The sequence below is a fragment of the Gekko japonicus genome, unplaced genomic scaffold, assembly GCF_001447785.1.
Source record: "Gekko japonicus isolate JY-2015 unplaced genomic scaffold, Gekko_japonicus_V1.1 scaffold1928, whole genome shotgun sequence".
Classification (NCBI taxonomy): domain Eukaryota; kingdom Metazoa; phylum Chordata; class Lepidosauria; order Squamata; family Gekkonidae; genus Gekko; species Gekko japonicus.
The window spans coordinates 292,975-308,720 of record NW_015170339.1 but is presented as its reverse complement, the minus strand read 5'-3'; the positions used below and the strand labels follow the sequence as shown (position 1 = coordinate 308,720).

Below are 15,746 nucleotides of genomic sequence, written 5' to 3'. Positions count from 1 at the left end.
GAGGCAGAAAAGGACAAAGGACAGGCTCAGCAAAGTGAAGACAAAGCACTGCTGTGATTGTACTTAGCCACTCAGAGCAAGTTTGGGGACTGTTTGGCCACCTAAGCCTCTGCATGATGTACTGTAGTGCATCTCTTCTCAAGTAACAAGTAAAAGCACAATAAAGTTTAGTTCTAGTTCTTTCTGTCATCATTCAGCAATCCAGACCATGTGGTGTTTCTCTTCTCTGTCCACAACAAGGCAGGTTCACTATACATAAGAAGTCATCTATTTTGTTCCTCACATTTTTCTTCCCCTTTACAGTTTTGTGACCACTGTAGTACATATCTGTCCAAAGAGAAGCATTCTAGTAACACAAGATGGCAGGCACCTGCTTCTAGGGTTTCAGAACAGCCCATAAGCCATCCTCATGTGTCCAGGGTTAACTAAAAAAGCACTTTTAAATAATGGACAGTGTTAAGATTTATGGAAATCACTATCACTAGAGACAACAGCCACCAACTTAGAAAGCATTTTAAATGTAATAGATCCATCTTTGACTATTAGTTGTGGCAGCTGACTACAATGCTTGAAAATGGACAACGGATGGTCTTCATCCGAGTGCTCTACTCATGAGCTTCCCAGGGATATCTGGTTAGAGACAGAATGCTGGCCTGGAGTGATCTTGGTTTGAATCAAGAGCTCAGTACTTACAAGCAACTGCCAACGAAGTACTGCAAAAACACGCTGGCCATTTGAAAGGCTTTGTGATTGTTACCTCTCCCCACATGTAACCCATTATTTTATTTCTCCAAGCTCCCTAAACTGCATATTGCCAACAATGAAGACATTGCCAAGATAATGGACTTAATTATTACTGCTTGTGACTGCAGATGGGGGAAACCCGAGTTCTTCTGCATATGGAAAAAAAAAATCTTGCACATAAGAAACCAGATGACCAATAAGAGGCTAGGCTAGCACGCTGTTCTCCAATATCTAGCTTTGTATGTGCCTGTTTCCCCCAGAAAAAGGTTTATGTCCTTACATACTGTCTATGAGACCTACACTTCTGTTTGCACAACTTCTGCTCAAAGCAAGTTTCCAAAGGTAGAAACTTGCTTTTTATTTTGCAGTGACCTCAATGTTCTTATTACCAGGAGGTAATAAGCAAAATTGGCAATCTGCAAGACTCTGGCTTGCTTAAGTCTGAAAGAGCAACACTGTTAATTATTTTACAGAACCAGTGATCTCCTGTGATATTTATTTATTATTTTATTTATTAATCAAATTTATACCCCGCCCTCCCCCGTAGGACTCAGGGCGACAGGACTGCCAGTGCAGTGGCCACAATGAACTATGAAGTAGGAAGTCCTTGCTTCAAACAGCCCTAAACTCTTTAGAAAGCCTTAGTCAAATTATTCACTTTTAGCTGCAGTTATTTCCCCATGTTGGTTGCATGACTGCAATGGGATAAAAAATAATGTCGATCAACTTTACACTAGTGTGGTAGGGATTACAGTGAGAAAGTAGCCTGTTCAAAGAGCTTTGCATAATGTGCTCACCTGTCTTGTTCAGGATCGGGGTTCATTGCGCACACCCAGGTATCTGGGTATTCTTGCTCCACAGAGCTAAGCTGGAAGGGGAGGGTCCGCCATTTCAGACACATGTCTGTTTCACAAAAACACATCACACCGTCAGCCACTTGCAGAGCCTGCTAAATAAAATCTGCTGGCAACTAGGGTCTATAAGCAAAGCACCTAAGGAACGTTGTATCTGAAAAAATACCCATATTTAGGCTTTAGGTGGGAGTGGAATGCGTGGGCCAATTCTCACAGGACTGTGAAGATCTCAGCAGCAAATGCCACTTGGGTACATCCAGCCTCTAGCATCCACAAAACACCAAGGGCAACTTTATCTTGGTTTATAACTGGCATAATTTGCCAAGAACAACAAACATCCAACAAGGTTTCCTTGCTGTGGAAAGAGGATCCAGAGCCCCAATACAAAGGCAGATTAAGAAAGTGACTGGAAGAACCTATAGGTTTGTCTACAAGCCATTACTTTTTTCTAAAGTAGCTGGGAGGGGTGTGTGTGTGTTTCCAGCTACTCCCAAAATACCAGAATCTTCGCTTGACTCACCGCATTGAATGGTAATGGGAATCTCCATGGCTCTCCGCCTTTTATAACGTAACTCATTTGATGGAGGTTGGTTCCAGTTAGCTGATAAATAGCCAAAATCATCCCAGAATTTGCTAATGCCCTTCTGAGCTAGAAATTTAAATAAAAAAGTTTAAAAATGTCAAACTACAATGCACAGGGATACATCTGAATGGCTGATGCATACAGTCTTCCTTCTCTACCACCCCCTTTCTTCTTCCTAGGATTTCCCTAATTCCCTTCCATGACCAATTTTCACCAAGTTGCAAAATCTTCTTACCGATTTCAACATCCTTCCAGTACTGAGCCAAATGTTCTCCCATTGCTCTTAACAAGTGCCGATACTCTTTAGCATCTGCAAAGTCCTGCTTGTTATGCGTGGGCTCCAAAACCAAGTAAGGGACATCCACTACTCCTACAACTCCGCCACATGCCCTAAGAAGAAGAAAGCCATTGTGATATACTTGTTGTACCAACTGAACTGCCTGGGCTAAGAATGGCAGTGCAGAAAAACAGCTTTCCTCCCACCTTCCCAGTATACTACATATGTACACTATTCAGTGCATTATGTGTACCAGGATTAATATCATGTTAATTAATACTAAGAATGGCATAACAAAAAAGTTTTGTTGTAACTGCAACGGTAACAGCAAATTGGGCCCCACTGATTTAGATCTGAGCTTGCGGACATTTTGAAACAGGGTGGCAGGCACCACTACTGGTTCTGCCTTCACAATGGCCCTGTCCACTGAAGCCCATGGCAGGCATGTGGTGAGAGTGTCTGCACATGCCATGGCACTGAGGAGCCCTGATTCAGAAGACTGGATTATTAGTGCAGCACTCTTTTTGAGAAATGAAGTTTTCAGTTAACACTGTGGTACACATAAAATAAACAAATTAAGAACTTCAGTTTATTATAAGGAGTGCACATAAATGTCTGTTACATGGCTTCTTCATATGAGTGGTCTCTGTAAAACTGCTTGTCCAGAAGGAGGTTCATTTGTCTAAGCAGAAAGGGTTGCCCATAAAGTCACACCTTTGTCAACTTGCACTGCAAAGTTGTAGTGTCAACAACAGTGGCTCCTGCCATGGCCTAAATATAACAAGGCCAAACAGTCTGGATCTTCCAGGCCTTGCAAATCTGGCTGCAAGAACCCAGCTGGGCTAGCGAACATGCAACACTTAAAACACTCCGTAGTGTGGCAATCAGCAAAACCACACTGAGAAAGAGAGTCCCTTTGGTAGTGGCATTTGCCTCATGTAACCCTACTTCCTCTCTCCCTTTCTCTTCTCGATCAGCAAACTACAGGAAAAACATACTCTAAGATGTAGCTTGGACAGGCAACAAAATATTGCAGGCTGCAGTGAAAGCTTTTAATTGGGAAAGAGAATCTGCCGGGGGGGGGGGGGGGGGGAAGTGGCCTAACATGTTTGCTTGGAATCCAATATTCAAAGCATTTATCCACTGATATAGAGTTGTGTGGTATATCATGATAAATGTGAGGACAGTCATATTCAACTTACTGTGAATCTTAGCCATCAGCTTTTTAAAAAAAAAACAAAAACAAATTTCTAACACTTATCACTACAAAGATAGGCTTGAAAACATGAAGCCAGGGCTTTGATGCTCCTTGATGAGTGAAGAAAAAGGGGGCCACACCAAGGCAAAACGAAGACAAAGGAACAAATTGGTGCAGAGGGAAACAGAAACTTTAATAATTATAAAACCCCTATGCGTTTCATGTGCAGCTTTGTCAGGGGGAATCTAATGAATAATAAAACATAAGGACATATTTGATACATAATTTTTTAAAAATCCACAGAGCATGTACAGAGTGCAATTCATAATTAGTTGATAATACTGAGAAAAAAGAACCAGCAATAACATATACTATATAAAACATATTTACAAAGGAACCACAGTTTAAATTGTTTGTTAAATTGGACACTAAAAATCATACTGACCTTTCAGATTCTTTTTTAGCTCCATTCCCATACATACACTAGAACAAAGTGAGCTGTCCAGGTTTGTTCTGGCTCTTACCTACATAAGAATCTGCCAGGAGATGTTTTCATTTAACCCATTAGGGTGCAGAGGTTTTAACTTCAAAACCCACACAGCTCCTTTCCTCAGCTGAATTCTATCATCTGGTCTATCAGATTTGAATATAACCCAAAAGAAGTCTGTGGGTTTGTGCTTGTACTCTAAGAAATATTCCATGAAAGGAACACAAATTCTTTTATGAGACATATTACTTTTATAATAGTCTTCATTTAAGAGGTCTACTCATCTTACCAAGAGGGCCAGTTTGGCGTAGTGGTTAGGAGCACGGACTCTAACTTGGGAGAACCAGATCTGATTCCCCACTTCTCCACATGCAGCTGTTGGTGTTACCTGGGGTCAGTCATAAGTTCTCTCAGAGCTGTTCTCTCAAGGGCGGTTCTCAGGAGAGCTCTCAGCCCCACCAGCCTCACAGGGTATGTGTTGTGGGGGGGGGGGATTGTAAGCTGCTCTGAGACTCCTTCAGGTAGTGAATGGCAGGGTATAATTCCATCTTTTTTCTTCTTCAATTATGTGAAATTATCCTGTGTTTTATTAATTTTAAAAAATTATGTATCAAATATGTCCTTATTTTTTATTATTTCATTAGATTCCCCCGATGAAGCTACATGCAAAATGCATAAGGGTTTTATAATTATTAAAGATTCTATTTACCTCTGCACCAATTTGTTTCTTCATCTTCGTTTTGCCCCTTGCAAGTATTGCAAAAACCACAGTGTGAAAACAGCAAAAACCAAATAAAGTATACAAAAGAATTATGGACATTTTCTCAAGATTACAACATTTATGCAGAATACAGAATTAATATCTTCTTTCTGCAAAACCACAGTGCAGAACGTTAACCTGTTTTAGAATACACATAGCCCCCTCTATACTAAATTATTCTAATGTAGACTGATCAAGGCTTAGATATGGGGAAGAAACCTAATTTTTGACAGTGGGGAAAAGATCAATTCTACATTACTGTAGAAACTCAGACATTTGTTGCGAAAGCAACAGCTGTATAGAAATCGCTGCTCGGAACTCACATGCCACCCTCCAGCTGCGGGCCCACCTTCTCATACATCTTAATCAGCCGGCTACAGTTATAGACAAACATCCCATCCAAATGTCGCTGCTCTATGTTCACACCGAAGATGAAGTTCAGTTCTTTTGGCTCTTTCAGTGCCCTAGGACAGATATAAGCAAACAGTGTCAAAGAAAGTCTAAGATTGTTAACAGACAATAAACCAAACAGACCTGACCACAACAAAGGGGCCTGAAAGTCCACAAATACAGCACAGAACAGCTTAAAAGGGCTATAGATCAAATAACTGCTTCTTATTCACAATAATGAAATCATATCTGTGATATTTCTTGAAAGTAAATGGTAAGAATAAGTCAAGAGACGGCAAACAAGTGGGTGTGAGTGACAACACTAACCTTAAACTATAAAGAGGCTGCACTCCCACTTTGGTTACACTCCCACTACCCATCTTTTGGAAGCTAATTTTCATGATACAGGACATCACTGGCTTTCATCTGGGCATCATCTGCTCCGCGCGACTTTGTGAAATCTTACTGCAGTGCATGGGTACCACTCAAGCAATGGTTCTTTATGGTAGACAGGAGAAAGAGGGCTTGCGGGTTGGTTATGGATCAGAGGCCTACCTCTCTACCTTTCCTAAAGCATCCTCCTCAGCTCAGGAGATTAAGAGGAAAAAACACAAGGTATGCAACTCTGCATATGTGTACCAGGGTGGGCTTGACTTAAGACACTTGCAAAAGGACTAGCCATCACTGATGAAGGGTGTGTAATGCATTTTGAGGCATCTCAAATTATAGCAGCTTCCAACTACATTTTTCCTGCTTCACATGCTCCATAAGTTGTTCTCTACTGCTCAAAACCAAACCAGAACTGGCCATTTCCTCAGTTTTCCAAAAAGAAGCTGTCTCAAAATGTGCAGTAGGCATATTTCTGAGAAGGGTGTTATCCATTCTCAGTCTTATCTAATTGATGTCTTACTTGGAGGCATATGAAATAGATGCCATGGCAGGCGCGTATCTTGCTCTTATTGCACATACAGCTTTACCACCATCATCCTGAACCAGAATGCCAGTGTAGTTTTAAATACTATGCAGAACAACATGGCTGGAGTGTGGCTATGGCTCAGTGGTACACACAGAAGGTCCCAGGCACCTTCAGTCAAAAAGTGATCAGGTAGTGGGTGATGCGAAAGACCTCCACCTGAAACCCTGACAAGCTGCTGCTAGTCAGAGTAGACCTTGACAGAACAGTCATCTGACTCAGTATAGGGGAGCTTCGTGTATTCATGAGACACTGTATTCCTTTCTTATCTTGTCTGTCCTTCTGTAACAAGCTGTAATTCCCAAGCATTAGCTCTCCAAGGTCTCTGTAAAAACAACCAAGGCATACTTCCCATCGTGAACAACAACAGCTACTGCATACTGCTTGATTCCAATACATTCAGCCTGCATTATGTAAGCAACAGAAATTCCTGTATGATAATTTGTGATCTGCTCTCATTTCTAAACTATGTGAAGTAGCAAGTTGGTTTATAAGCAGGCTAAGGAGAATTGGAAAGAATAAAAGGATTTTTAAAAAGTGTAACAAAGTGGGTAAAGTGATTATCTTTTGGCTCATGTTCTGTGGGAATCAACACAGCAACAACACACTATGTAATTATTTGTAAGCCTAGGGAACATATTTTCTCTACAGTAGCTCTAGCTCCTGGGACCACTTTCAACATCTCAGTCGTTTGAACAAGCATTGCACAGCAGAACATTATGCTGTTAAAGCTAAGCTGATCTCACCCTGGGCAATGCTTGTATGGGAGAATATGGGAACTTCTTGCAGAAAAACCAGTTATGAAAAGTGATATATTACCTCAATATAGCTAGGTTTGTTTTGAAATAGATGAAAGCCCACCAGATAAAGCCCCAGAGATGAAGACACTTCTGGCAATTAGAGCAGTTGCAAAACGATGGGGGGATTTTTTGCTTTCAGGCCAATTAGCAGAAAAACAAGAGCAAGGCCATTGGTTTTAGCTGTATACCTCAAGAGACAACATTTGTGCTGAGCTCTGCGCCCCAAGACCCATGCCAAACCTGGTGAGCTCTGAGCCTTGGCTCTATCTTGGGGACCTGCTCATGTATCAAAACTTTTTATTTCAGGAGTTCACAATCCTTTAGTTTATAATTTGACCCACAGGAACGTCATCCTGAATCCACTCCAAGGTAAATTAACATCTGAATTTAATGCTATGGTTAACTTTTCCAATTTTGGCAACTATATAACAACAAAATAACAACTTTAGCAATGCTTATTCTTATCCTCAGACCAGTGCCATAATATGAAGAGGGAATGATCAGGGCCATGTGCACCTGTGGCACTTTTATTGTGTTCTTATTGCCACGGAAGAGTGGTTACAAATCCACTTCTTCACCTTCTGCCATTTGTTCCTGTGACAAACTAGCTCTTCAAACTCACTGCTGACCAGCACTACAAAAGCACCTTACGGTCCTCCTCACCAGTCCTCAAAACCATCCTGTTAGTTAATCCACAGTTATTCAGCCAGAGAGGACAGTGGCAATTCAGTTACAGAGCTTTTTGGATGACGATTCCATTTAAGATCCCTTCCAGTCCGGTTTTCGCCCAGGTCATGGGATGGAGATGGCACTGGTCGCCCTCATGGACAACCTCTGGAGTCATCTGAATCGGGGCGGATCGGCAGTGCTGTTGTTGGACCTGTCGGCAGCGTTCAACATGGCCGACCATCAGCTACTGATCCACCACCTTGCCGACATGGACGTTCAGGGGCTTGCCTTGCAATGGCTCACCTCCTTTCTCCAAGCTGGAGGACAAAGGGTGGCACTCGGGGAACAGATGTCCCGAATGCACCCACTGGATTGTGGAGTGCCCTAAGGGGCAGTGCTGTCCCCGATGCTCTTTAATATCTATATGTGCCCCCTTGCCCAGATTGCCTGGAGGCATGGGCTGGGTTGCCACCAGTCTCCAGATGACATCCAGCTCTATCTGTTGTTGGGCGGCCAGTCTGACTCCAAACCGGAAGATCTAGACCAGGCGTCACAAGCCGTGGCTGGTGGGCTTAGACTGAGCTAACTGAAATTGAATCTGATGAAGACGGAGGTCCTGTGTCTGAGTCGGGGTGGTTCGGGGGTAGGGATCTCACTTCTGACCTTCGATGGGGCACCGCTGGTGCCAGTGCCGGAGGTTAGGAGTTTGGGAGTGCTCCTGGACGTCTCCTTAACAATGGAGGCCCAGGTAGCAGCCACCTCCAAATCAGCTTTTTACCATCTTCAGCTGATCAGGCAGTTGGTTCCCTTCCTCGAACGCAAAGACTTGGCAACAGTGATCCACGTGATGGGTCACCTTGAGATTGGACTACTGTAACTCTCTCTACACGGGGCTGCCCTTGACTCAAATCTGGAAGCTGCAGCTGGTGCAAAATGCTGCACCCAGGCTCTTGATGGGTCTCCCTGTGCGGGAGCACATCCAGCCTGTGCTAAAAGCATTGCACTGGCTGCTGATAGCATACTGGATACGTTTCAAGGTGCTGGTTCTTATCTTTAAAGCCCTTTATTGTCAGGGGCCTACATACCTGAGGGACCATCTTTCCCCATATGTTCCCCAGAAGGCACTGCGATCAGGATCTCAGAACCAACTGGCCCTTCCGGGACTCAAGGAGGCCAGGCTGGCTACAACCAGGGCCACGGCTTTCTCGGTGGCAGCTCCGTTCTGGTGGAACGAGCTCCCTGAAGAGATCAGGATCCTGCAGGACCCCATCCATTTCCACATGGCCTGTAAAATGGAGCTCTTCAACCAGGCCTTCAAATAAGGAGCCGCCTTTAACCGCTGAAGATAGAGAGCCCTGCCCCCTGGAGTTGTCAACAACAGCAGCCTGTGCCAGCTGCCTAAAGGAAATATCTACAAGCCAACTGCGAGAAGGGACCATTGATTAACGGCTGCCATTGCTAAACAATATATGACTATGGTTTTGGTTGGTTTTAAAATTGTTTTAATTGTAATTCATGTTTTACTCTTTGTAAGCCACCCCTGAGCTGGCCTCGGCCAGGAGGGCGGAGTATAAATCTGACAAATAAAGAAATAAATTTTAATTCAAGGTAATTTCTCAGGGTATTACCTTCCCAGCAAGAAAGACAGGATTGCCTTGGAGGATGCAATATTTTGAACACATAATCCCAAGAAGATCTGTTTACCAGAATCTTTTTGGGGAAAGAAACAGAAAAAATGCCTGTCAGGAGAATTCCAGCATTCCCAATACAGCAGCAAATCAGCATCTGCTGAAAATAATGCCCTCTTCTACAGCCATAACCGAATGCACTATAAAATAATAGAATTTCTGTACCAAGGTTATCCAAATTTAGTGTGCAGCAGAAACACCCAGTTTTGAAACCTGAATTGTTCAAAGACAAACGATGCAAATCAAATTAATTTATTCCACAATCTCATCTTTTGCATGATTTATACCACTTTTGATAGTACAAGCCCAAGAAGGAGCTTGGAAGATCACTAAAGCCCTGCTAAGCCTTGTTCAGCAACCCCCCCTAGTTTCTAAGATTTCAGTAGGGAACAGCCACCCATTTTCAGCCAGATCTTTGCAACCATTATTTCCCCTACATACACATCTCAGGACCTCTCTGTAGGGTTTGTCCTCTCACAGAACTGCAGCACCCAAACAACAGTGTCTATAGCTTGTCAAGGAGACCGATTTCTGCTCAGCTACCTAAAGGAGGGATTCTGTCCCTCACACAAAATCAATCTGAAAATCAGAAGGGAAGGGACTAGACCAAACAACAAATCTCTTTGGGCTCATAGGCTTCAACTTCCTTGCAAAAGCACCAAGTGCTCAAGGTTCCAGGGAAAGCCTTCTGAGGCAAAGCACAGCACAGACACCAGCAAACTATTATTGGTTCATCTACAAATGCAGAACAGTAAATAACATAAACCCTCCCACCAAGATGCTTTGGGGGCTCCAAGGGGACAACCCTCCCCCCCCCCCCCACACAATAATCTCCAGGAGGAAGGTGGGATACAAATGAAATAAGAGAACTGTACACCTTCAAAGGTGTTGCTCCCTCGATAGCCACTCACTTGTGGAGGGAAAAACCGCAACCACTAAGGAACAAGCATGGAGGAACTAAAGCATGGACACTTACTGTTGTTTTGCCTCCTTCATCCTCTTCTTGACATCAGCCTCTCTGCGCATGGTTATTGCAACGTTCTGGGCTTGGCGCAACATGACCTGCAGATGGAAACAGTACCTCATCTTAAACAGGGTGAAAACAGCACTCACTTTTTATCATCACTGTCTTTTTCTCATATGATCTTAAACCAAGGTTATCCAAATAGCTGCAATAGGAATCAATCTCTCTGCAGGGTTATAAATGCAGAAGATATTCGGCAACGCAAAGGGGGAACGAACACACACACACACAGAGTTTTTGCTTTTTTAGATAGCAATGTTTCACTGATTGCAAGTTACTGATCAGTATACGTTTTCCATATTCCTCACTAGGAATCTGACCTTTAGGCTACCCTAACCGAAATAATCTTAACCCCAAGTATAAGCTTTTTTTTTTGCTAGAAGAAATTATATATCTATTTTCCTCTTGAACTACTGAAGGGTAAGAGTTTGGTCTGGACACCAGGATTAACCGCCAAATCTCATAAACAGAATTTTGTAAAATCTGTACATCCCATTTTATAAAATCAACCTCCCCTTCCCAATACACTACCTGTGGACATAGTCTTTGGTTATATTCACACCCAGGGTTAACGGGGATTCCTTGAAATATAAGAGAACAAGCTGTAGCACCATTAAGTATAGATAGTCAGATCAGACCTGGGCAAGCTTTAACTCACACCTGAACACAGGTGCTCAAGCTCTTTTGAACGACTATTGCTGTCATACCACAGACCATTTGAACTGATTACTATTTAGCATCTGTGGCAACTCTTCTCTCTTAAGGAGCTGCTGTCCTGAATCCTCTCTTGAATCCTGGAATTTCAAATCACCAGCCAGACACTGTATTTTTATTTTTTTTACCCTGGACTCCCTTGTGATATCCCCTCCCAGGCGCAGCTCTAATGCACGGGCTTTGCTTTCAGCTTCTCGAGCTTTCTCTTCCGCTAAAATGAAGAGAAATATTAGCATTAATACAGAAAATGGGACTTGGCCCAAAAGCAAAAACTGAAAGACAAGTGCCGAAGATGTGATTTACCAGAAGAAAGCAATCATTTGCAGAGTATTACCAAGAATCTATATGGCACATATAGCCTACTTCTAATGTAACATGGCAACAGATTTATTTTAATTTAATTTGTTGTTGTATAAAAATCACATACTTCACAGGAAGTGTCATGATCCTAGGCCTATAACAGTACGGCCTACAGGCTCTAGGGAGGCCTAGTGGCCCAAGCAAACCTGTATTGGAGTAGCTATCAGGGCCTACATTTCCCAGGTTCCCTCTGGACCTTGTGATTGGTTAACGGGATTTGGAGGGAAAACTTACACCAGCAGAGGAGTAGAGAGTGGTGCCTGGGAGGAAGAGATAAAAGGCCTTGCCCAAAGTGTTCCCTCTCAGGGAGCAGGGCTGGTGAGGCTGCTGCAGAAAGAGGGATCTCCTTCATTCAAAAGGGGTGAGTCAGTCTGAGACCAGGAAGCTAGGGAAGGCTAGGAACGTAGAGTCAGACGTGTTAGGATTTATTATTTTGCTGGTTTACCTACCTTTACTGTGCTCATTCTTCCTACATGTTTTTGAACTACAGTTATTATTTAAAAAAATTAAATAAAAATAGTTTGTTACTCTGCCTGGGTCCTCACGCCTCATTCAGTCACGTGTAAGAAGAAACCTACTGGAGAAGGAATGCATAAAGGGGTCGGGTGGGCCCTCCTGAGGAGAGTGGTGGCAGCCATTACAGAACCTTTCTAGCCGCTGCCCACGACAGGCAACGAAAGGAGGAGGAGAGAAAGAAGGGCTGGCCTGCCAATGGTGGGTGAAGGGAAGGAGCAAGCGGCCATGGCTTCTGTCCAGCTTGCTCCCACCTGCATTGTGCCAGGCAGGGGCAGGGGCAGCCAGCCCTCTATGGCAGCAGCTCCCAGTGACTCTGCAAGGTGGAGTCTGCGAACTTGAAATGGTGGATCAGGTGACTCCCACGAGGTGGAGCTGGCTCCCAGGGGGCAGGGCCACTGGTTTCTGGTAGTGGCAGCTCCTGCACCCCTTGCAGGTGGTGACTTCTGCCTATGATAGCCAACACTGCCATGGAGGTCAGGTCCTCAGACCACCAGAACTTACCCCCTTGGCCTTAAATGCCAGTCCACCCTTGCAGATTATTGGTTTTCTGCCTAGATCAGGGAAGAACAATATTCGGCTATCCCCAAAATTAGAATATCTGCATGCCTCAATACATGGTCGACAGATTTATAAGGTGGTAGAATGCTCTGTGTCACTGTGCCAGTTTGGTGTAGTGGTTAAGTGCGCGGACTCTAATCTGGGAGAACCGGGTTTGATTCCTCACTCCTCCACTTGCAGCTGGGCTGGATGACTTTGGGAAAGCCGTAGTTCTGATAAGAGCTGTTCTTGAAAAAGAGCAGTTTCTGTCAAGAGCTCTCTCAGCCTCACCTACCTCACAGGGTGTCTGTTGTGGGGAGGGGAAGGGAAAGGAGTTTGTAAGCTGCTCTGAGACACCTTTGGGTAGTGAAGGGCAGGGTATAAATCCAATCTCTTCTCTTCTTCTACAATACAGGTTGGGAGCTGGATTTGTAAAATATATTACTGTGCAAAACAAAAAAAGTTTTCTGTACATGCAAAGCCAGCACAGTAAAAAGCAGGCTGGACTAGAACTTTTTCCTGATGCATTAGGTTTTTGTTTGCTTTAACTGCAAATAACTTTACAAGTGGGACACATTCAAAAATGGCATTCCCACCTCCATTCTACTACCTCATGCGGCGGTTGACTGCTGTTATGTTATGCTTCACCAATAATAGTTCAGCTAACATAAAGTGGAACCAGACCAAGCCACCTTTCTGTGCTTGAAGGTGTTAACAGCTACAGATATTTTTCAAGTGAGAGGACAAAACAGAAAGGCATTTTGTGAAGTGGTAGTGCCACAGGTTGCACATAACCACTTGGCAAACAGTTTCTCTTCAGGGTAGTGAGAACAATCTCACTACACTCCTTGACTTGCAGAAATCTCATCAGCTATCAAGAACAATATTCCACCCATTCTAGTAAATTACTGCCTGGAAAACAGTACTCCGCATTGACCAAAACAGTATTTATGAACAAACCTAGGGAACTGGTTCAGAAGGTAGCAGGATGCTTACATGTTTGTTTACATGCAACTATCTGTCAAGGTTAAGTGCTGCTTTGCTTTCTTGGTGCCTCTTTCATCACTGCCTAAGGAAGGACTGTTCAGGAAAATAAGCAGAAATGACAGATTCAACAGCTCTTAACCCTCCAGTGATAGCTATTGGAGAGGCATTTCAGCCACTCGTTTTTAGGGTGGTGGGTGGGTGGGTGGAAGGAAAGTGACACTTTCACAGACTCACCTATTCGAGCCATGTGCTCAGCTTTTTTCACTTCTTGTTCTGCTCTGGTCTTGAAGCGTTTGGAAGCATATTTATACATTCTGCATGAAGGGGAAAGAGACAAAATGCAATCTTAACATTAGTAAATCAGCAGCAGCCCCAGTGGGGTTTGCGAATTCCATTAGGCCAGGTAATCAGCCTTTGGTGAATGAGTGATGAAACAATAAGGCAGAACAAGGTGATCCTTAAAAACAAACCATGATGGATCAGACCAAAGACCCATTAAGTACAGCATTGTTCGGGTAGTGGCCAACCAGCTACCTCTAGGAAGCCCACAAACAGGAAGAGTGCAACAGCATCATCCTGCCGGTGCTCCCCAACTGGAGGGAGAAGATATCCACAAAGATGCAGGAGAATATTCTGTACCCTTATGAATGGTTTACAGGATCTAGGTCAGATCAGACAGTGGTGACAGAGAGACCAAAATATTATAACCAACGTCCAGTAATATAAGGTTTCACCCCTTGTGACTTTGAGTTCATTTTTATGTTAATCATTGTGAAGACCCATGTTGTTGTCAAAACAAACGCTATGCTTAAGAACGGTTCTTTTTTGGGAGGGTTGTATTTTTCATATGTCCGTGTGCGTGCACCTGAAAGTCATGGTGACCTCTGGTGACTGACTCCTACTGGGGGCCTGGAATATATTCAGAGAGGTGGCTGAATAAAAGCCTGCCTCCGCCTCCCGACTGCTAGTATTCCAAGGAGGTCTCCCATCCAAGTACTTGCCAGAGTTGACCCTGCTTAGCTTCTGAGATCTGATGAGATTGGGCTTGCCTGGGCTATCCAGGTCAGAGTTTAAAGAAGAACTGATGTTCTAAATGGCAAGTTAGACATGCATGGGGAGCTCCATGTTCAAGGTTCCCAGTGATCCCTGAAACTTAATTCTAGATTCAGGATGCCAAACACATATTATATTGCGGGGAGGTGCCCTGGGCGGTGATTTTGAGCTCTGCACAATCTGGTTTTTATACATATGCACCTTCACTATAGGATGTGGGTTCCCTGCAGTACTATCTGGAGGTGAACACAACTTAGAAATAATGTCATGCTCAGTCCTCACTTACTGGCACATATGTGTCTGACTGCACCTGCCCAATTTATGAGTGGATGGGTTTGACAGCATTGCAGAGGTTAGACAAGGCTCAAAGCTTTGAAACCAAAAGTCTTGGGCTTGAAATAAGAGTGTTTAAGCAAGTCTGAGCCAAGCTCAAGAGGGTGGAACTGGGCCAACTGATTAATGCTTAATGTGATGCAGAAGGCAAAGAAAGCACTGGCTGGGGAATATTACCTACATTTGAAAGAGCCCCCTTTTACATAAAAGCCTGGAGACATTGTCATATTTTTGTTTTAGCTGTGTTTTAGACATTGCCAAAGAATGTGAGGCAAAACTCACACAATTACAGCTTGGAAAACTTGTTCCTGCAAAATCAGATAGGTTGGAGAATTATCCAAAAGGAAATAAGAGAAGTAACACCCTCAAATGAGGGGAGTGTCTTCCTACTACTGCTCTATGCAGAGCCAGAAACAGAGTAGGAACATACTGACTCTACCCTGGTTGTGGAATGTAACTATGCCTCTGCAGTCTGTAGAAGGTTCTACCTTCTTTAGTGGCCCATTCTCATATGTGACATTCACCAAGTAAAAGTGCTTTTTAAATAAGTCTGCAGCGACAGCACACAAACTCTGTGTGAACAGCAGCAAATTTCTTTCATGCTCACAACTAACAGGAAGGACCAGGAGCTTTACAGGTACTGAGCCCCCACCCTTAGGCCATATGAACTCATATTCTGTTTGCTCTCTGAGATCACAACAACTACAGTCCACATATTTTCAAATGCACCTTTTTGAACCACAAAGGGCCAGAATGTTGCTCGGGGGGGGGGGGGGGGAGGGGAGGGCGGGATACGATC

At 43.6% G+C, this 15,746-nt stretch overlaps 1 protein-coding gene across 1 annotated transcript in view; it reads right to left on the bottom strand.

The window, feature by feature from the left end:
- MORC2 (MORC family CW-type zinc finger 2) overlaps positions 1-15,746 on the bottom strand; it is a 60,881-nt gene that overhangs the window by 16,677 nt on the left and 28,458 nt on the right. Inside the window, exons 10-16 of the mRNA XM_015418168.1 lie at positions 13,796-13,875; positions 11,290-11,372; positions 10,400-10,485; positions 5,227-5,367; positions 2,417-2,571; positions 2,119-2,247; positions 1,542-1,647 (exon numbers count right to left, since the gene is read on the bottom strand). Coding sequence (XP_015273654.1) covers positions 1,542-1,647; positions 2,119-2,247; positions 2,417-2,571; positions 5,227-5,367; positions 10,400-10,485; positions 11,290-11,372; positions 13,796-13,875 — 780 coding nt within the window. The remainder of the gene's footprint in view (positions 1-1,541; positions 1,648-2,118; positions 2,248-2,416; positions 2,572-5,226; positions 5,368-10,399; positions 10,486-11,289; positions 11,373-13,795; positions 13,876-15,746) is intronic.